This window comes from Cupressus sempervirens, chromosome 3 (genome assembly GCF_028749045.1).
Source record: "Cupressus sempervirens isolate cs-2001-9-10 chromosome 3, ASM2874904v1, whole genome shotgun sequence".
NCBI classification, from domain to species: Eukaryota; Viridiplantae; Streptophyta; class Pinopsida; order Cupressales; family Cupressaceae; genus Cupressus; species Cupressus sempervirens.
In genome coordinates this window covers 584,282,762-584,305,498 of record NC_143120.1, presented here as the reverse complement: position 1 = coordinate 584,305,498, position 22,737 = coordinate 584,282,762, and the positions used below count along the sequence as shown (strand labels likewise).

Sequence of the window (22,737 nt, the reverse complement as noted above, 5' to 3'; positions counted from 1 at the left end):
TGATTCTTTGTAGCACTTGAGGTATGCATTGAACTTATTGATTACATTATTTATCTAATAAAATATAAGTTTATTTATATTTTATCATAATGTATTATATTGTAGATTCGATTCCTATAGATATTTAAAGGTTTTGAGTTTATTTTTGTGAAAATAGATATGTATTTTCCTATGGTATTTTGCCACTAGTTTTTGGAGATATATTATTTTTTGTTAGAAGGTTGTCAATAACTAGGGGAAACAAATATTTTATTATGATATCTTCCGTGTGTTCTTATCTATTCTTTCTTTCATGTACTACATATTTTTATTATAAGTTTTGGAATTATATGTGCTTGATTTAGGGGTTTTCAACCAGTTGACATCTAACTTGGATTTTTATGCTCCCAATTATTTTTTAAGACACTAGAGGGATATAAAAAATTTATGTAATGTATACCATATATATTTTACATTTAAAATACTTGTAAAGACGTATGCTTATAGTCTTTCTGCCTTTTGATAGTCTATGTGTTGTGATGCTTATATGATGAGTTGGGGTCTTGTTTAATTTAAGGGTATAAGACCTTAGGAATTTTGTTCCCTAAGCTCTTCTACTATTGTGGTTTTGGATTTGTAAGTAGGGTAGATTCCATAGATGAGTGGAAAATTGTAGGTGTTGGGGTCGGAAGTGGCTGCTAGAGGATCTTATGTGTTAGAGACCAAGGCCCTATGTAGGCCGACTCTACATGTGAGTTTTTATAATCAAATGGAAATATTAATAAAATTAATGGGTTATAGTGTTTTGGGAATTCACATTAATCAAGATAATTGGGTATCAAGCATGTTGGAGTACTTGGGTAGGGACATTCTGTGTTGTAGGATGGTCTAGCTCTTAGAAGGTTGATCCCAACATTACAAAAATGTGCTATGGCACATCATACATATCCCCATCAAAGTACTCAAGTAGGGACATTAAGGGCTGCAAGATGGTTTGACTCCTTGGAAGGTTGATCCCAATATATAGGAATGTACAATAACACTCACCTAGATGTGGTCAAATCTCTCACACATGCTTTTGCCTCTAATTGTTTATTTTCTTTGTGATTGCATTTTGGGCATTATGCTTTATGTGGCCTTATGTTACATTTGTACTTTGATTTTGAGGTATAAGCCTTAGATTACCTTAGAAACTATGTGGATCATGGTCTTATCTCCTAGCTTGTAGAAGTGGATCATTTATGGCCACACGTGGTTGGGTAGAAAAATATTTTGAGGTACTATTCAAGTATTCATGGCTGGCTTTATATGGATCCTTGTTGAGTATCGGTCGAAGATCATTTCTTAAAGTCTACATGTTGCATCTCCTTGAAATAAATCTATGTAATATTGTAATTTAAACTCTTGAAGAAAGTAAAAGCTCATATGTATATATCATGAAATGAAAATCTATGCAAAAAGGGTAAAGGGTATCTCTAGGAGAGATAAAGGGAAATGTGAACATATTGTATTATTTCAAAAGATGAATGAAGTTATGACGATGCCATGACATTGTATATTTCTTGGTATTTAGATGAATGTATGATGAATAAAAGAATCATGAACTCTTCATAATGTTATCAAATAAACAATTTATGATTTGGTTTACATGTGTAGTTGATGGTTTAAATCTATTTCATGTAGCTTTATTGTATGTTAAGTAGATATATTTGATTATAAGGATTAGGGCATTAGTTCCTTATTTGTAAATGGATATTAAGATGGATAATGTATCAAATCATAAGTAGACATGAAACTAATATAGATGGTTTAACTTAAGTATTAAGGATGAAATGTTAGAAAGAAAATTAAGTAAAGTTGTTTAAAGATGACATTAGGGAACCTGCTAGGAACATTACATATAAGATATAGTACGTGAAAGAATTTTTTTTAAAATTATTCACCAAACTTTGTATCAATATTGTCTTATCCTTTGAGTCTCCCTTTCAGGGCATTTCATACTATCTTTTGCAATAAGAATGGAATCAAGAGACACCTATCTACATTGAGGACTCTACAACATAATGGAATTGTTGAAAGAAGGAATAGATCTGTTGTTGATTATGCTAGAAAATTGTCGATTGAGAACAAGGTTGCAAAAATATTCTAGAGAGAAGCAATTAGCACTGTTGTTTATGTCCTTAATTAAGTGCAATTGAAGAAAGGCACAAAAAAATACCTTATGAACTCTGGCACATGGGCATATATCGAATATGAGATACTTTAAAATCTTTGGAAGTAGGTGCTATATTCTGAAAGATGCTATGAATGAACAATTTCAGTAAAAAGTGATGAAGATATATTCCTAAGTTACTCCACTAAAAGAAAAGCTTACAAATGTTTGAAAAATTTTACTAAAAAAACTATGGAAAGTGCAAATGTGAGAATTGATGAGTTTGTAGATAAGAATGATGAAAAAAGCAAGAGAAAATTTGAAGACTATCAAAGATTTTTCTAGGTACAAGAAGGTTCACCAGGTATCCTACCTGGGAAACAACCAAGAGTAAGTGACAAATAAAAAGCTTCTACTAAGTGACTATTTGAATGCCCACAATGTGAAGAAAATCCTTAAAAATAGAGAATCAATCTTGTATTAGCAAAGTATGTCAAAATGAATCATTCAATGGAACAAATAATTGGAAATAAAGATGAAGGTGTGATGAAATTAAGTAAGTTGAGAGAAGATACATATTTGATTTGTGAGTTTGAGCTTAGAACAGTCAAAGATACACTAAATACAAGTAGGGTTTTGCAAAAAAAAGCTACATTGGATCTCAAGATTAGAAAAGTGATTATTGCTAAATGATGTATCTATTTATAGAACCAGCTGAAAAGTAACATTGAGGTCCTAATGGAAACCTCATCTCTTTACCTACCTCTTGTGTGCTAAAATGTTGACACACTTCTATGAGTCATTATATCCAAGATTTCTCAAGAGTGAGGTCTCAAATGGTGACTCATAGCTCTCTATTCATGGAGTGCAAGGGTTTGTAATGGAGGCCCTCTATTTGACCTAGTTTGTGCCCTGTAAGTACACCATAAAATGAGAGATTCAAAGATTAAAATATGCATGCAAATGAATATGCAAGCTAATCTAAATGATAACCATGCAAAGCAATGTAAGAAAGGAAATCTAATCTATGTGAGGAAATATCAATGCAAGATTACTCTGTGAAAGAAAATTATATGACTCTAAGATAATATGAAAATGCAAGGATGCATGAGAGAAGAAAACAAGAAGAGAGAAATTTCAGTTGAGCTCCAATGCCCAAACTCTAATGCTCAAACTCCTCCTCCAAAATTGTTCTCCAAACCTGCAACATAACAATACTATATCAACTAACATCTATCTAAATGAGAAGGAGAGGGCTCCCTATAGAGAAAATTGTGGAGAGGAATGCATCCTCAAGAGAAATGTGGGATATTAAATCCCTAAAAAGGCAAGTAAGAGGAAAAAGCCCACCACTTAGAGATATGTACCAAAAAAAAGGAATCTTTATTTGATTTATTTCATTATTTTTATCAAAAAGAAAGCTTTAAGTGGGGATTTACTTATTTAATTAAAAGAGGGATTTTCTTTTAATTAAATGAGATAAGATTATTTAATGAAAAGGAAGATTTTAATTAAATAAGATAAAACTATTTAATTAAAAGAGAGTTATTATTTTAATCAAATAAGATTATTTTATTTATCTAAAAGGATGTTTTCTTTTAATTAAATAAGATAATATTATTTAATAAAAAGAAAGATTTAAATTAAATAAGATAAGACTATTTAATTAAAAGAGAGATTTTCTTTTAATTAAATAAGATTATTTTATTTATGTAAAAGGATGTTTTATTTTAATTAAATGAGATAAGATTATTTAATAAAAAGAGAGATTTAAATTAAATAAGATAAAATTATTTAATTAAAAGAGAGATTTTCTTTTAATTAAATAAGATTATTGATGAAATGATCAAATCTTAGGAAATATTAAAATAATTAAATTAATTACAATTTGATCAAGGAAAATGATTTGAATTGATTCAACAAAATATTGTGATGCATTGATTCAAGAAATTGATAAATTAAAGAATTTGGGCACATAATCTAGGTGACCATTTTAGGGTGCATACACCTCTACCTTCATACAATAAATGTCTTATGACGGTTCATCTAATGGTAAAATTTTGGAGACAACATGTCTTTCACTTTTAAGTGATATGTGTCCACTTATCACCAAGTCACTATTAGTGACTTACTAGTTTACATGTGGGGACTAGTGCAAGACTTCACTTTTCTTGCTTAACCCCTTTTAAGCTTTGATAGTGTAACTTGATTGGGAAGTCTCACCACTTGCCAGTGAGCTTGCCACTTCTCCAATCTTGAATCCAGTTTCCTCTAACATATTATTGATCCATAAGTTAGCAAAGTCATTACTGACTTTCTCAATATCAATAACTTTGTCTTTTCCTTTGTCACCCTTGTGATGTTGTTTGGGTTTATGCCTAACCCAACAATCCTTGGCTACACGACCAATCTGGTGACATCTATAACATGTTATACTTGCATTATTTCATGGTCTTACATGGTTCCAATAACCTGTCCTCCACTTCCACTAGGATGCAATGTGACCATCATTACCATTACTAAAGCAAACCTATCTCTCACTCTTTGGAGATGATTGACACAATTGAACTTTCGTTCTAAATTTTTTGGCAATATGATCATACCTTTTGTAGTGATAGTAGTATTAATATGATCTTTACTCATTTGCAAGATCTCAAGCCTCATGTGTACTATGTCCATCCTAGTGGCAAAGATTGTAGTAGCCTCTATAGTTATCTTGACTATCGATTCTTGGTTTCCTATGCCAACACACATTTGATTTATGTCCTATTTTACCACAACAAAAAAAAATAGGTTTTTTCAATGACATAACTTTCTATACTACCTCTTTGTTCTTTATGTTCTTTGAGTCTTTTTACTTTTAAGACTCTCCTTTCTTAGTTGTGTTGACTCCTTTGAATGCTAGATTGGTTGAGCTTGTTGTATTTCTTTAAGTGCTTAGTTGCTCTTCCACCTTTCTAATGTTTTCATTTGATGTTGCCAATTTTTCATATTCTTCCTTCACTATCTTGAGGTCATATCTCTTTGTTCTTTGTAGTATTTGAGTCTTTTTCCTTTCAAGACTCTCTTTTCTTAGTTGTGTTGACTCCTTTGAATGCCAGGCTGGTTGAGCTCATTGTATTTCTTTGAGTGTTTAGTTGCTCTTCCACGTTTATGATGTTTTCGTTTGACTTTTCTAGTTTGTCATATTCTTCCTTCACTATCTTGAGTTCATCCATCAGCTAGAGAATGTGTTCCTCCATTTTCCTTGCTTCCTTAGTCATAGCATTCACTTACTCTAGTTTGTCTTGATCATGCTTAAGTAAGATGTTTTTTTCTTGCATAATATACCAGTTTTCTTCTTCCATGAGGGCTATCTCATCTTCTTTTTCTTTTACTAGATCTTTAGCTTTTTTCTTAGCTTCTTGAGCCATTCTAAGTTCTTGATATACCTGATCTCTTGCTAGGATAGAGTTTCCTTTTTATTTAATCTTGTGCTTCTCTCAGTCTAACTATCATATGATCTTGTTCCTTTTTTATTGTTTTGATCCTCTTCTTTAGCTTTTCATTCTCACTCATGAGTTCTTAGAGTGCTTCCTCTAACTCTTCAAAACCTCTTTTCTGTTCAAGATTTTCTATCAACTCCTAGATTTCTCCCAACCTTTTATTAGTTTCTTTTGCTTGGCTAAGGATTCTCTTTATTTGTCCTTTAGGTCTTCAATAGTGTCTAGTGCTTCTTCCAATTATCTTCTGAGTGATTTCATTAGATCTTTCCCCAATTTGTTGGACTTATAGCTATTAAGATTGTGGCTCTAATACCAATTGTTGGTCCCAAATGGGTGAATCAGTATGCCCAACTCTACAAAATCTACCAGTTAATATGACTAACTTAAGCACACACTTTTTCACTAACATGTTTAATGTTAACATAATGATAAAAGATATATAGTAGAACCTTACAAGATTATACAAAGATGCATACATCAATGAAATATATATTTTACGTCGAAACCTCCAATGTGAGGGTAAAAACCATGGTGGGAGTAATATAACCACTAGCCTTTCCTTGCAATTAAAAGGGTACCATGTTAAAGGCTTACATTTGTTCCTTTTGAGAACACATCCTATTAAGAATTCTTATAACATGTTAGGATTACAACAACCATTTAAGGCTACCTTGCTAGAGGATTTTAATCTCTTTATGAGAGATACATTGTTAAAGGATTTAAAAGACATATTACAAGTCTTCCCCGTTGAAGGCTTATAATACTTAAAATGGTTAGAAAGAAGGCTAAATATTAGATCTAAATACTTGGCATAGCTTGCATAATATATCCTTTTGAAAACTCCTTGACGATGCTCTGATCTCCTTTATCTATTCTAGCTTGGTGAACCTACATTGTTCAATTCCTCCTTCTCATACTTTTGCATAAATCTCTTGTTACTACTCTACTTGCAATGGTTCTTGTCTCTTCCTTAATCAATCTTCAAAATAGCAATAAAGACCTCAACCTTGTCCTCTTCTTCTTCAATAGCAACCTCTTAATTTTCCTACTTAAAAAATGAAGTCCAAGTTATCTTAAGTCATTCTCCCTATTCACAGATGGAAACCCTAAAATTTATCCTACTTAAACTACAAATTTAAAATTTGAATCACACATTGAGCATAGTCACAAGACACCTGTGACTACCTATATAGATTTCTATACTTGTAGGCTAGCCTATCCATTTTCAAGTCTACATATAGACTTAAAACCTTGCGTGCTTTAGCAACACTTTGTTGCTTTTCTTTGTGTGCACGTCACGTTGCTTTAAGACCTTCTCTTGCTTCATCATGTCAATGTGACTAGGTTGCGACCATCAAACTTCCACATCACCATCGAGATCAGTATGCCAGTTTACTAGTGGTTGCACTTGAAACACTTCAACTCACTACAACTCTTATCGTTAACCAATTGCCAATCAATGACAACACTTCATACTTACTCAGTACTTGAGTTCTCCTCTCATCATTTTTCCTAGTTAATGTTGCCAATAGTTTGGTCCAACATGAGCAAGAAAGGTAGTAGCAAATTTATCAAATCATTTCACTATTACTCTCTAACTATTGTAGTAGAAAATATCTTAATTGAGTGGGCTTAATAGTTCTATTTGCAAATCCTTTTGTAAGGTGACATTCAAATAATGTTTGCAAGTCCTTTAGATAGGGCACTTATTGAAGGGTGATAAGGTCTAGATATCTTTGGTGTAAATCCCCTAATAGGGTTACATCTAACAAATGTGTATGTTGCCTTTAACAAGGTTGGTTCCTAACCAAACTCGCCTCAGAAGAGTGAATTATTTTAGGTGACTAATCCTAGGTGGTTTTTACCCTAACCGAGTTTCCACATTAAAAATATTGGTGTCAATGTGTTATTGAATATTTGCATATTATTTCATATTTATTTGATGCACACTACAAGTTTATTGTTGATACTCGGTAGAAAATACAAATTAGTTTACTAGCATAATGTTGATGAAGTTAATCTGTTTATCGAGTGAATTGGGTGATAAGTTGAAGTTGCCATAGGTGTGGCAAATCGTTAAAGGGGTATGAGGATAACTAATTCACCCTCTCTCCCATTTATCTAACAAATTATGTGTGATTTGTGGGTAGATTATTTTGTGGAATGATACTTTTATATTGTAGAGTTTATTATTTGACTCAATTTGAGTTTGTTTTCAATTAGTTATGGTCATTTTACTAATGATTTCACAGTATGAAGAAAATGATATTAGATCAGTCAAACATGCGACAACATATAGAAAAATGATGAAAAATACAAGAAACTACAAGTAGGAATGCCTAGAAGCAATTTTTACTATAGAAGAATGGAAAGGTGAATGTAAGCAGAGTCACTACCTAAAACCTCAAGCCAAGTGTGAGAAGCCTTTATGAGAAGAATAATAGGACATTGTAGGGAAAAGAATACCCAAAACAATGAAAAACTAAACATTTTAGAACTTTATGTTAAACTCACAGTCCCCCCCACCCAACAAAAAAATTAGGTGTCCATGCTTGTTAGGTTGTTGAATGGTTTTATTAAGGCTTGTTCCTAACATTAAAGTGGTCAATGTGAGTGAGCACATAGTTAATTCATTTTATAATGAATGTTTTATGTATAGTAATTAGAAGAATTATGAATTATTTTTTATGTTACATGAAGAATGGTTGATGATGCAAAAGGGGTCATGTTTTGAGCAACACTTTGAAATGATCACTTTTCACCCTTTGATGCTTCACTATATTTATAAGGAGCTTTATTAATACCTAGTTCCTATATAGTACTTTTAAGTTGCCAACTCACATATAAAGAAAACCAAAGAAAATGATTAAAGATTTAATGGATAGTTGAGGTTGTAGAGGTGTTCAATATTAGCTCTAACAATTATTGGTATGCTTCCCCTGGTATATGTAATGTACCCACAATTGACATTAAAAAAATGATTTCACAATCAAACGATGCACATATATTCCTAAAACAAATTTTAAAGTACACAAATTTGAACAAATAAATTTTTAAAATCAATACCACTATTATAATGATTAATAACAATCTTAGAATGCAAAAATTAAAATTTTGGAAATGAGATCATACCAATACTCTTGTGATGATTGTTGAAGAGTTGAAAATTGAGCTAAACAAATTCTTAATAAAGCAATTTAGGAGATCTACATAGAAGATTAATTCTTTAGTAGTCGATCTTGAATATGATCAAAACATAAAACAAAATGTTAAAATGAAACAATGTATTTACAAAATACAGTAATATCTATTGAACACTAGGCATATTATTTAATTAACCATTCAAAATAATACTTTATTCCAAATGTCAAATAATTAATAAGTACAATCAATTGTTGGATAGACAATATGATGATTGTGTATTGTAAGGAAAAAAGAAAAGGAGAGGAGCTTTTAAAGTCCACGATACTAGCAAGCTAATTTTGGGTTTACATATGGTTACTGTAATACAAGACTACCTTGTACTCCTTGTTGAAGATACCTAATTGCTAAAAGCAAGATACGTATATCCCTAGTATGCTCTTTACAACTCTTGTTTGTCGATGCATGACTATTATCATAGTACGATGACTCTTATATAGCGTACGATAAATATCTTACCTCATGTGGGATTTGAACTTGTGAGCTCTAGAGTACAAGTTCTCCACCACTAGGCCAATTTACGAAATGAAGCTAGGAAAAAAATTAGAAGATTTTACCTAATGCTTAGGAGGCCAAAGCAATCCATTAGTCCAAAAAATAATAAGACATAATGTGTATACAAATGAGTCACTCTAGTTATAGAGAACCTAAACTTTTTTAACTAGTTCAAATCTTGTAAGCCATAGAATATGGTTACCCTATTTTTTAAAAAAGAGAGTGACTCGTACATAAAAATCTCATATTTATAAACCCAAAAATAATTATCCACAAGAAAAACCATCCTGTATAGGGGGAAACACCTAGTAGCCGCCCAGGCTAACTTCACCCACTTAGAACTCCTAAATCATAAGTAAGATTTTTGCTATTTTTTTCGATGTACCTCCCTAGGTGAGTGAAGTGCTTAAAGCTAAGGTTTCAACGTTTGTGTATTTGTAGATCTCTCTATAGGGATCATGGAGCGCAAATTGGTCCAAAAGTGTTGTTACAAAATAGTCGCCCGATACTCGCTATGTTCATGCACCAATAGTCAGTCACTCAAAAAATACCAAGTTCTATGGCTAAATGTCCCAATAGTGGTGCACAAAGTGGCCAATCACCAACCAAGAAAGCTAAAAAGTGATCAATTATTAGTACATATATGCTCGGCTATTAGAAAATATGTTTTCTTTTTTTGCACTCTTTTAAACGTAGTAATCATAAAAGTATCTATGACAAAAACATAACGATTATAAGACCATGTAAATAATTGGATCATTCCCCTACTCTTAAAGTCATTTAAAAACTAAAAAGGGAAAAAAACTATTTTGAATAATAAAGGACACCAAATCCTTAAAAAGTGAGACTAGGGGAAACGATCCATTATCCACCAAGGCTAACTTCATAGACCTACAATTTCTAATCCGTATGTCGAAATTTGTCGATTTTTTGTTGAACCTCCATAGGTAAGTGAAGAGCTTAAAGCTAACCTTTTGCCTTTCCCACATTTACAGAGCTTTCTGTAGAACTCGTAGAGTGCGAAGTAGTTTGAAAGTGTCATTTTAAAACATTGGCCCAAAATTCGCTCACCCAAAAAATAGTAATATTTGTACACATGGACCAATCAACAACCAAGAAAACTAAAATATGAACAAAAGCAAATGACTATTGACGTTCATGGTGATTTGTTTTGACATGTTTGTCGGAATTTTTTATGGACGATAATTGGAAGAGAAAGGTAACGATTAACATGACAGCAGTGCATACATGGAAGACAAGTGACTTGTTTCCTCTACTTTAGTTCAAATTAAGCTAGGAGGCCAAAGATAAAGTGAGAAAAATAAAGTTGGCGCGTGACCCATAGAGAGGACCATAAATACGACGTTTGGAGGAGTGTGATGATTGCCTTTCCTGTCTCCGCCTGTGACTTCAAAACGCCCACGTCGACATCAGAGCAGAGATATGAAAAGCGAGGCTGCTCTTTCTCTGTCGCATCCATCTCATTTTTCGTGACTCTCTTTGCTGACAACAAAACCACCCGTGATTTCCCCTCGACCACAATCCGGATAACAATTTTCGACTCAGAACTCACCCACTCACACTTAGCCACGTTGTAGATAAGAAATCTATCCTTAATGCCGGATAACACTCGATAAGCAAATACATCGGCAGCACCCAATGCAGACTCAGACTGCCCCAAAACACATAAATACACAAACACAAGGTGTAAATACAAATGCAGAACTTGACAGCCTTGTTAAATGCCTGCTGGAACACAAAATGTCTTGCACCATTCCATCCATTAGACCCAAGGTTCTCCCCCATTACGACTCCAAAAACACATCCTCCTCTTCCTCCTCCTCCATTGCTGAATCCAAGAACGCCAACAACATATGCCTGGCAAAACCAGCAGGGGATTCCAATTCCAATTCAACTTCTAATTCCAGTTTCAATTCCGCTTCCGCCATTGTTAGGAAGCGAAGAACTCGAATAGGCAGACCACACAATTCGTACAGCAAAGCCATTGCAGCTTTCTATACGATTTATCCAAGACTGTTTCCGGATGAAGGGGACGTTTGCCCGCTTGTGAAGATCGAGCCCAGAAGCCCAGCTGAAAAAACAGAGCTTTTGCAGGAGCTTCCAGCCCTGTTGAGCAAGCTGAGGGAGGCAGAGGAAGAGTTGCCCCTCATCCTTTCCAATTTCAACCATGTCGAATCGCCCCTGCCTTCTCCCTCTCTTTCCCTTCTCTCCGTCGACGACGACTCCCCGGGATTCGACACTGAGACCGAGGAGTCGTTTCTTGAGGTGAGCGATTTTGAGGGCGGGATGGACACCATTCTCGGCGGGCCAGGGGATTCTTGCGCTGAAATTCATTCGCCTGAGCGAGGGCATGTTCATATGCAGAACAGAGCTTTTGATTCTGCCATTCGAGGCCTCAGACGTAACGTTGATGGCCATGTCAGGCTCAGGCATAGGACGTTCAAGGTGTGTAAGGATTATAAGTGGCCTTCCATGGATTGGTTAACCAGGGATGAACCTTCTCCTGCTCTTTCTCTCAAGCTCGATTACCAGCAAGTTATGTCTGAGTGGTCTGGCCGAGGTTCGCTTTATATTGATGATGCCCAGTGCCCCAACTCTGAAGATGACCAAGACTGCGGTGCTGTAAGTTCCTTTTGGATTTGATTATGCAATTTCCTTGTTTCTATTGCTGTTTAGATCGAGAATGAATCAATCAAACCAAGGAATGAAATTTAGAAACTGGATTGAAGTGCTCGATGAGTTCTAAATTCGATTTTGATTTGAAGAAAGTTAGTAGACATATCTTTAATATGTCTGTTTAAATTCAAGGGATTGAGCTTTTTGGATTAAAATATTGAGTTTTTATATAGAGATCCAGTGTGATATAATTCATAGCCGACTCTAGTTGGCTTCAAAGATGTAGATGATTTCTAAATAAGTGAATTTCTAAGTTATCATGTCATCAATCTGATGTTGTGTTTGAAAGAGTTTGGATTAGTTCATGTCCATGCCCATGCCCATTTTAGCAGATTGCTGGCTTCTAATACGGAGTTGACTTCTTGTTTCTAAATAGTCAGATTTCTAAGTTCAGACTTTTCGTCTTCTGTAGGTGATTTCTAATATGTTTGTTGAAAAGAAGTTGCTATTAATTTCATGGCTGCTCTCACAAGAACTTGTTACAAATCCATATCATTCCATCCTATGTTTTTGATAAGTTAAAACAGCAAGAGGATACTGGCCCATCGGGTACTGGCCCATCGAACAACAGAACTAGCACAATCAATCCTATATTGATATTCATATAAAGAAATTTTTTATACATGATCTACAATGAAAAATAATACATCCATCTTTAAAAACATAACAATCTACCAGTTTAAAGTTGTTTTCAAAATATTATATTTGTTATTATTAAATATTATTATGATGCTATAGAAATGATTATAATTCTATAAAATAATAAAAAATACAATTGTTGTAAGCATGTTCAATCATTACACTCATCTTTTACTATAATAGTCCAATACCCAAAACACATCTTGACATCAATTATAACAAGAATGAGTTTGTTGGTATTTTCAAGAGTAAGAGACACCCGTCTTATTACCATACGTTTTTTATAATAGTAGTTAACATCAGAGTACAATTTACAAATTTTCAGACTGTCCATTCTGTTTAGGTTTTTTCTGGGTTTTTTAAAGTAAAGGAAATCTTTTTCCAACAATGCATGATTAAACAAATTGTTCTTAGATCTAACGGATATGATTATTGTGCAGGAAAATGTGGAGTATGGTTTGGTCCCAGATGTGAGTTATTGGAGGGGGGCGGAGGAGTGTAATATGAATGTAATGCAGAGCAGCTACATGATAGAAGATGGGTCCAGAGCAATGGAGAAGAGAGTAGAGAAAAATGCAGGAGTGAGAGAAGCTCGTGTACTGAGATACAAGGAGAAGAGGCAAACGAGGCTTTTCTCTAAGAAAATACGGTATGAGGTCAGGAAGCTCAACGCAGAGAAACGGCCAAGAATGAAGGTTTTCTTCTCAACTAAATATTTTCAGTTTCATATATGAGTATCAATTTGGAAAACATGAGTCACTGAATGTAGAAACCTGAATATCTGTGTGAAAGTTTTTAGATCATGCTCTAAAATCACAAAATACTAAAAAACAATAAATTTATTATAAACAATAATGTAATGTAAAACTTTTTGCAGAGGAGATGATAGACAGGTTTTTAACTAAATGTATCTGTATTACTTGTGTAGGGACGTTTTGTTAAGAGATGACTACTCAATTGAGGAGACACCAACAGAATTTTGAAAGACGGGAGCTCTTTCACAATTTACATGAGAAATATAGAAGTAGAAATAGGCAAAATTAATAAGCATTGCCAAGAAAAATGATTTGATGTGCAATGCCAGTCATAAGAGTTGTGATATCCCTTTGCCATGCCTTGTACCAGAGGGTGGTAAAATAAAAGGCAAAGAAAGGTTTTTCCATACGTTTAGGGTTGAAATAGGGATATTCATTGCATTATTTCATTCTTTTCAGGTGGTTTGAGAGAATCATATGGTGGGGAGAAATATGAATAGGTGGTATTTCTTGGCAACAGATTCTTTCCACTCGGGAACATTCAGTGTTTTGTGTAGTCTACCCTACTCTGTCTTTCAAATTCTTGGTTGACTAATACAGCAAATTTTTTCTACTTGAGAATCTAATATTTCTTGATTTCAATGCCATCATATATTCTTGTTTATCAATATCAAATGCAGAAATAAGGCAGGTGGTTTATCTTGAGAAAAAATTCTAAGTTCATTCATTTTATTTGTGTAACGGAGGAGATTCTGTCATTGCATGACTTCTTTCTAGGCTTTCAACATATCTTGACCCCAAGAGATACATTGGGGCTGAATGTTCAATGACAAACTTACAAACATTTTCACAGCTTCAACAAATAAACCTTAAAATGCAAGGAGATCTATGAACAATCATCCGTGAAAATCCCCATTGTTTAATTTTAAGATCCGTTGCATAGACACAGTTTTGTGGAGGTCTGCGCATTCCCTGTTTGATGTTATTTCGTATTTTCAAACGCCAATTATTTGTATTCATTGGGCGGGAGTTTTCGCCTCCCAAACATTGGGAACCCCCAATAATAACAATTTTATGGAGGTCTGAATATCTTCTCATCTATAGTTATGATTATATTTATAAATGTAAACACAATCAACTTTTTGAATTCATATTGACCGGACTCTTTACATAAATTTTGAGGGCTTATGTGGGTAAGTGCATCAAGTTGTGGTGTCAACAGGTGGTATAAGTGGACACCTTTCTTCTGAAATGAGCAATATCTAAACTTCAACAAGAATTTGAAAATAGTTACGCTCAAAATTTTAAGATATGACAAAAACAAAAGTAGTAGTCATTTGAATCTAATTTCTAAAGTACTAATTTTTTTTCAAAATGGTTTAGTTTTAGGTCCTCAAAAAAGAGGGCCACAAAAAGTGGTACTGTTTATTCCACAAAAACATAACATAGTACAAAGTGTGGCCCCTTAAAATTTTAACTTTAAAAAAAAAAAAATTTAATCGCTCTAGTCAAAAGTTACCTAACATTATGTAGTTTATCTTAAATTTTTTGAGTAATTTTATAATGTGTATTTTTTTTAATGAATTTTTTAATTAAAGACATCCCAAAAATGTGGAATATCTATGTGCTCCACCTAGAAATGAATGAAAATTAATGTAAAATCAAAACTATTTTTTTTTCAAAATGTGTAGAATGGAGTCTAGTTTCTAAAAAATTAAGTTGTTGCAAAATTCGATGAACGAGCTAAAATCTACAGCCCAATTAGTACATGTTGGTTTTTGACAAAAAATGGACATACATTCAAAAGAAATTATAAATGAAAGACTTGAAATAGTTCAAATAAAAAATAAATTATATGGTTATATAACTAACAAGAGACCTACAATGTCATGTAACCTGATCTTATCAATGCCCAACCACGAGGAATCTTGAAGGAGAGCACACAAGAAAAATCAATCATTTTTTGTATGTTTGCAGCAAAACACGTCTCTAACCTATTTATAGACTCCAAACTTTTGGGTTGGATCTCCAAGGCAAAACCAAGCCTTAGGTTTGGTTTAATGCAAAGCTTTGAATAATGTGTATGCCCTATAGCACGTATGCGCTATTTAAAGCTTTTTGAATTTGGGTCTCAATAGCGTGTGCGTGCTATAGTGCGCACACACTATTGAGACTTAAATAGTGCATAGAGAAGGAAGAAGAGACACAAAGCAAGAGCAAGAGAGAGGGGGGGGATGGTTGTGTGTGTGTGTGTGTGTGTGTGTGTGTGTGTGTGTGTGTGTGAGTGAGAGAGAGAGAGAGAGTAGGGGATGGGAGAGGGGAGAGAGAGGAAGTGTGAGAGAGAGTACATGATGGGAGAGAGAGATTAAAAGTAGGGGATGGGGGAGAGAGAGAGTAGGCAGTGGGAGACAGAGTGGGAGAGGGAGAGCGAGAGAGGAGGATGGGAGTGCATGTGTGTGAAAGAGAGAGAGTAGGGAATGGGAGAGGGGGGAGAGAGAGTAGGGGATGGGAGAGAGAGAGTAGGCAGTGGGAGAGGGAGTGGGAGAGGGAGAGAGAGGGGGGATGGAAATGTGTGTAAGAGAGAGAGAGAGAGAGAGAGTAGGGGATGGGAGAGAGTGTGAAAATGTGTGAGAGAGTAGGGGGTGGCAAAGAGAGAGTAGAGAGGGAGAGAGTGTGTGAGAGAGAGAGAGAGGGAGAGTAGATGGTGGGAGAGGGAGAGGGAGAGGGAGAGCGAGTTAGAGACAAAGTAGGGGATGGGAGAGGAGAGAGAGGGGGGATGGGTGTGTGTGAAAAAGAGAGAGTAGGGAATGGGAGAGGGGAGAGAGAGATAGGGAGAGTAGGAAATGGGAGAGGAAATGGGAGAGGAAGAGAGACGGGGGATGGGAGTGTGTGTAAGAGAGAGAGTAGGGGATGTGAGAGAGTGTGAGAGTGTGAGAGAGTAGGGGTGGCTGAGAGAGAGTGAGAGTATTGGATGACAGAGAGAGAGAGAGTAGAGAGGGAGAGAGAGAGAGAGTAGGCTGTAGGAGAGGGAGTGGGAGGGAGAGAAAGGGGGAATGGGAGTGTGTGTGAGAGATCTAGAGAGTAGGGGATGGGAGATAAGAGAGAGAGAGGGGATGAGAGTGTGTATCTGTGAAAGAGAGAGTTTGGGGGATGGGAGAGGGGAGAGAGAGAGTAGGGGATGGGGGGGAGAGAGTAGGCGGTGGGAGAGGGAGTGGGAGAGGGAGAGGGAGAGGGGGAATGGGAATGTGTGTAAGAGAGACAGAGTAGGGGATGGGAGAGAGTGTGTGAGAGAGTAGGGGGTGGTAGAGAGAGCTCATACGGGATGGGAGAGAGAGAGAGTGAGAGTAGGGGATGGGAGAGAGTGTGAGAGAGTATGGGATGGAAGAGAGAGAGAGTGAGAGTAGGTGATGGGAGAGAGACAGTAGAGAGGGAGAGAGAGTACTTGAGAGAGAGAGAGAGAGATAGTAGGTGGTATGAGAGGGAGTGGGAGAGGGGGGATGGGAGTGTGTGTGACAAATCTGGAGAGTAGGAGATGGGAGTGTGTGTGTCTGTGAAAGAGAGAGAGTAGGGGATGGGGGAGAGAGAGTAGACAGTGGGAGAGGGAGTGGGAGAGGAAGAGAGAGAAGGAGAATGGGAATGTGTGTAAGAGAGAGAGTAGGGGATGGGAGAGAGTGTGAGAGTGTGAGAGAGAGTAGGTGGTGGCAGAGAGAGCTCGTATGGGATGGGAGAGAGAAAGTGAGAGTAGGGGATGGGAGAGAGTGAGTGAGAGAGTAGGGGATGGGGGAGAGAGAGTAAGAGTAAGGGATGGGAGAGAAAGAGTAGAGAGGGAGAGAGAGAGCTTGAGAGAGAGAGAGAGATAGTAGGTGGTGGGAGAGGGAGTGGGAGAGGGAGAGAGATAGGGAGGATGGGAGTGTGTGTGATAGATCTAGAGAGTAGGAGATGTGAGAGAAGAGAGAGAGGGGGGATAAGAGTGTGTGTGTGTGTGTCTGTGAAAGAGAGAGAGTAAGGGATGGGAGAGGGGAGAGAGAGAGTAGGGGATGGGGGATAGAGAGTAGGCGGTGGGAGAGGGAGAGAGTGAGAGTAAAGGATGGGAGAGAGTATGAGAGAGAGTAGGGGATGGGAGAGAGTGTGAGAGTGTGAGAGAGAGTAGGGGGTGGCAGAGAGAGAGTACAGGGTGGGAGAGACAAAGTGAAAGGATGAGAGAGAGTGTGAGAGAGAGTAGGGGATGGGAGAGAGTGTGAGAGAGTTGGGGATGGGAGAGAGAGAGTAAGAGTAGCGGATGGGAGAGAGAGATAGTAGGTGGTGGGAGAGGGAGTGGGAGAGGGGGAGAGGGGGGATGAGAGTGTGTGTGAGAGATCTAGAGAGTAGGGGATGGGAGAGGAGAGGAGAGAGGGGGGATGGGAATGTGTATCTGTAAAAGAGAGAGTTTAGGGATGGGAGAGGGGAGAGAGAGTAGCCCGAGAGAGAGAGAGAGAGAGAGAGAGAATAGTAGATGGAAGAGAGAGACTAGGTGGCTAGGTGGTGGGAGAGGCAGAGAGGGGGGATGGGAGTGTGTGTAAGAGAGAGAGTAGGGGATGGGAGAGAGTGTGAGAGAGTGAGAGAGAGAGAGAGTAGGGGGTGGTAGAGACAGAGAGAGTGAGAGTAGGGGATGGGAGAGTGTGAGAGAGAGTAGGAGGATGGGAGAGAGTGAGAGTAGGGGATGGGAGAGAGAGAGTGAGAGAGATAGTAGGCAATGGGAGAGGGAGTGGGAGAGGGAGAAAGAGGGGGGGTGGGAGTGTGTGTGAGAGATCTAGAGAGTAGGGGATGGGAGAGGAGAGAGGGTGAGAGAGTAGGCGGTGAGAGAGAGTAGGCGATGGGAGAGGGGGAGAGAGAGAGAGAGAGAGAGAGAGAGAGAGAGAGAGAGAGAGAGAGAGAGTAGGCAGTGGGGGAGTGCAAGAGAGAGAGAGAGAGAGAGTAGGGGATGGGAGAGGGGAGAGAGAGTGAGAGAGAGAGTAGGGGATGGGAGAGAGTAGTCCTAGAGAGAGAGGGGGGGATGGAAGTGTGTGAGATAGAGAGAGTAGGGGATGGGAGAGAGAGTAGTCTGAGAGAGAGAGGGGGGGGATGAGAGTGTGTGAGACATAGAGAGTAGGGGATGGGAGAGGATAGAGAGTGAGAGAGTAGTGGATGGGAGAGAGAGAGAGAGAGAGAGTGAGAGAGAGTAGGTGATGGGAGAGGGAGTAGGAGAGGGAGAGTGAGAGAGAGTAGGGGATGGGAGAGGAGAGAGAGATTGAGAGAGAGTAGGGGATGGGGGGAGGGGAGAGAGAGAGAGAGAGAGAGAGAGAGAGAGAGTAGGGGATGGGGGATGGTGGGATAGGGAGAGATGTGTTTTGACATAGTGCGTACGCACTATGTCAAATCACCCAAAATATGGTCACAAAGAAAGTTTGGGTCCCATTTCATCCATTCTCTACTTTTTGTCTATTGTGCATTCTGTTGTTCCGACATAAAACATAGGTTTCAATATAGAAAACACTATTTGAAGACTTTTTGAAGCTAGCAAACACCAAATTCAATCGTTGGATATGCTATTTGAAGGCTTTTTGAATATTCTTTGTATAAAAAAGGTTAGTGCAATCCTTCTTAAATATTGTTTGTTGATTAATGGATACAAATTTGATTATAATTTGACATGTTGTTTAATATATAGTGAATTCATTGAAATTTGTATGTTTGAATGAAATTTTATTTCGAAATGGTTAGAAATTTGACAAGTTGTTAGATATATATTGTGTATTTATTGAAACAACTGTAATTTTTATATGTATTTGAATGATTTTTAATTTACACATTGTAAGTAATTCAGATGTTTGAATAATTTGACATGTAGAAATCATCATCATGCTAAGGAAGAAACCAAAAACTCAAACAAATGAAGATAGGGAGAGAGATTTGGCAATTAAAAGAGATAAAATGAAACTACTGCGTGAACAAAAAAAATTGCAAAGCAATAATAAAGAATTGACTTTCAAAGAGGATCAAGAACCACCGATACAAAGAAACAAAGAGGAAGAATTGGAAAGACAAAGAGAACGAATGAGATAGTTACGCTCAACAAGACAATTGAATTGTGAAGTTACACCATCTTCCAATGTTGGAATTATATCATCCTCTCATGTTGAAGAGACACTAATTTGTAGATCCGATGATGTACACACTCCATCATGTCATATTGAAGGCACAACATCAACATATCAAGTAGGTGATATTCCATCTTTTGCATCTTATTGCCAAGGCACATCATCTTTGGTTCAATGTACACAATACATTCAACCTTATGTTGATGTTCAAAATGTTGAGGGAATGGAAGAGATTATAACACCTTCTAGAATTCGTTTTAGAAGACCAAAATATTTGATTGATATTGATACTAACATTTTGAAATCAATGCATGACTGTCGAAGAAAAGTTAATCATATGTGGAGATTATTTTTTGAAGAATCAAATATTATAGGTCAATGCCAATTATTTGTTGAAATGATGAAAAATTTTAAATTTAGGCCTATCATCAAGATTCTTGGGCTAAGAATGATGGACGATTCAAATGAAGAAAATATTGTAAAGAATCTAATGAGTGCTTATGACAAAGTGGGTTCTAAATCACACACCAAAGATAGTAATATCACAAGACAAATACTTGCATTGACAATAGTAAGTACCCATATGAAGAAAGCTTGACTCATGAGAAAGACAAGCAAAACATTGAAAATTGGTAGAGGTACTTTAAGGAGAGCCATGCTAAGGCGTGAGAGATTGGAAGATCCAACAAAAAATGAGTTATGGACATTTAGCGATAGACTACCGTGAAAGGATAAAGAAATTAGTGAAGCTTTGAAATCATTGATCAAAATTTTTTGAAAAAATAACACGTGTTTCCCCTAATCAAAGAGATGTTGTAAGAAGGAGAATTCGTAGCCAAAATTGTGACTCTCATGCAAAACATTTTTTGGACTCAACTCAGACACAATTTTTTGCAAAATTTATTGGTATGTATCCTCAAATTTGAATAAATCAAAAGTTTTTTGAGATGGGTAAACCTTTTTATGTCAAGATAAATCACACGCGCACAACTTGTTGTTGTAGGATACATATTGAATTTTCTAACATTTTGATATTTTTAGGCATATATGTGTGTTTTTGCATTCTAAGTTTGTTTTGCAGGATTGTGACATGAATGAGCCACCAAGATCTTCAAGGGAATTCATATCCAAAATTTTATGTGAAATAGGGGACGACCAACAATTTTACAAGACATCATGCTTGGATGGTACAAGCTTATTTTGTGGTTCTTTGCAACTTTTATCAACTTGTCAACATATGGATAGTACACATGCAATTGAAAATGAAATAGTAGATTATGAAAAATTTAAGATAGTGACATATGCTCTAAAAGATGGGAAATAGGGTAAAAGATATGATTTAGTTATTGAAAATATTCCAGTGCATGAGTTCATGAAAATTTTTCATGAAAAGATTATTCACAAGTATGCAAGGCATACACATAAAGCTCGATGGCTGGATTTGCAATTCAATTTGTGCAAGGATATGTTTCCACTTAATGCCATTGTTTCGGTTGTAGACTTTGTAGAGAACTACACACTACAACCACAAAATGAGGTGCAAGAAAAGTATTAGACTTCTCAATAGGTTTTCATATTTGTTCACATAACATTCATGCATTCACCTACAAGTACAGAGGATGATAGGAAGATTTTGATGAAGTATAATTTTTACATCAACGATGATCGATCACATTCTACAGAGTTTGTATAGGATTTTTTTCAACTATTTTATGGAGATTTGGTAAATAGGGGCATAACATATCATCAACACATTATTTGGTCAGACAATTATGCATCTCAATTCAAGAATGCACGGATGTTCTATTGGTTGAGAAAGATGCACAGGTTGTATAGAATTCAATATATGTGAAATTTCACAGAGGTTGGTCATGGAAAGGGAGAGCATGATGGTGCAGGTGCATTCATCAAAAGAGCCTTAGCTTGTGAAGAACTAAAGTACAAAGATGGAGCAATACTGACAGAAGCAAAATTTATCATCCAGTGGTGTAACGCTACAATGGGTCTAGGTAAGGAAGGTGAGTCTATGATTCGTAGATTTTTTTGGTTGATAGATAATACTAACATTGTACCATATGAGGATTGTTGCATACTAACAGGATCTAGTGAGTTGTACTCTTTTAGAAGTTTTGCTATAGGTTCATGGAGCATCCAAACATGAAAAATGGCATGCTATTGTCCATCATGTGCAGAGGAAAATTGGGATGAGTGTGAGTTGACTAAATGGGTGGACAAATGGGATATATGAGTTTTGGACCCAATTGACACCTATCGTCCCCCACAAGCACTGGAAATGGTAGAGATGGATTTTTCTATTGACTTTTGACCGCTTGTCTGATCTAGTGCAACTTGGTAATATATATATTTATATATCTTCGCAATTTCAATATGTAACTTTATAACTTTTACCTAAGTATTTTCTAAATTAATGACCACATTTTGTACATTTTTCACTGTAGGCCATGCTTTTGTTGTTATTGCATATGAAGAAAATGAAGAAGGGACATATTATTATTTGTGTCATTGTGTCCAAGTCAAACAAAAATTGGATCGCTCGGTTATAGATGGTGAAGGTTTAGAGTACCATGTTGGTGCAGTGGTTGTAACCAACACATGGCTTAGACAATATTCTATGAAGAACCCTAACTTGTGGTTATTCAAGAATTGGAAAACAGAGAGGAAGATTCTTCATTATTCAAACCTTGTTGTCGCATCAAATGTCCACTTGATAAAATATGGTGGAAAACCACATAATAAGATTCTTTGAAAAGTTTGCAAGTTAGACCACGAGGCAATACTTGAGATATTAAAATGTAAAGTAGATACAGTTGGCTCATTCGATTGAATAGGGAGAGAGGGAGAGAGAGAAAGAGTGATCAATTGGATCCAAATACAATGTTGCAAACTCTCCCCCAAGACTGTCCACATGACTAGGTGGGTATTGTTATGATGTGTAAGTGATGAGATAAGTTTAAATCATAGATTTTATGTTTTGATTTGTTTAGAATTTAGATACATTATTTGAATTTATATTAGATTCTTTAATAGGACCCATTATTAGATTAGTCATTTGAATGAGTGAAAGTTTAGAATTTGTTGTTTAGATCAAAATGTAATGAAAGAACATGAAAATTTTTAGAATGTGAATGCTTTGTGATGTAAAGTCATGATTGTGTGCATGTAACCAGAAATTTCAAACTAGCGAAAGCAAGGATACA

At 36.2% G+C, this 22,737-nt stretch overlaps 1 protein-coding gene and 1 long non-coding RNA gene across 2 annotated transcripts; both read left to right on the top strand.

Annotated features, from left to right (window-relative positions):
• Nucleotides 1-10,956: 10,956 nt before the first annotated feature.
• On the top strand, nt 10,957-14,029 carry LOC149567779 (uncharacterized). Its single transcript, XM_089821028.1, has 3 exons — nt 10,957-11,955; nt 13,089-13,343; nt 13,577-14,029. The coding sequence occupies exons 1-3, from the start codon at nt 10,972-10,974 to the stop codon at nt 13,595-13,597; spliced, it is 1,260 nt and encodes a 419-aa protein (XP_089677154.1). The 5' UTR covers nt 10,957-10,971; the 3' UTR covers nt 13,598-14,029.
• A 6,845-nt stretch (nt 14,030-20,874) lies between these two features.
• On the top strand, nt 20,875-22,518 carry LOC149567778 (uncharacterized). Its single transcript, XR_016361650.1, has 2 exons — nt 20,875-21,871; nt 21,979-22,518. It is a non-coding gene; the product is annotated as an uncharacterized LOC149567778 (long non-coding RNA).
• The last annotated feature ends 219 nt before the right edge of the window (nt 22,519-22,737 follow it).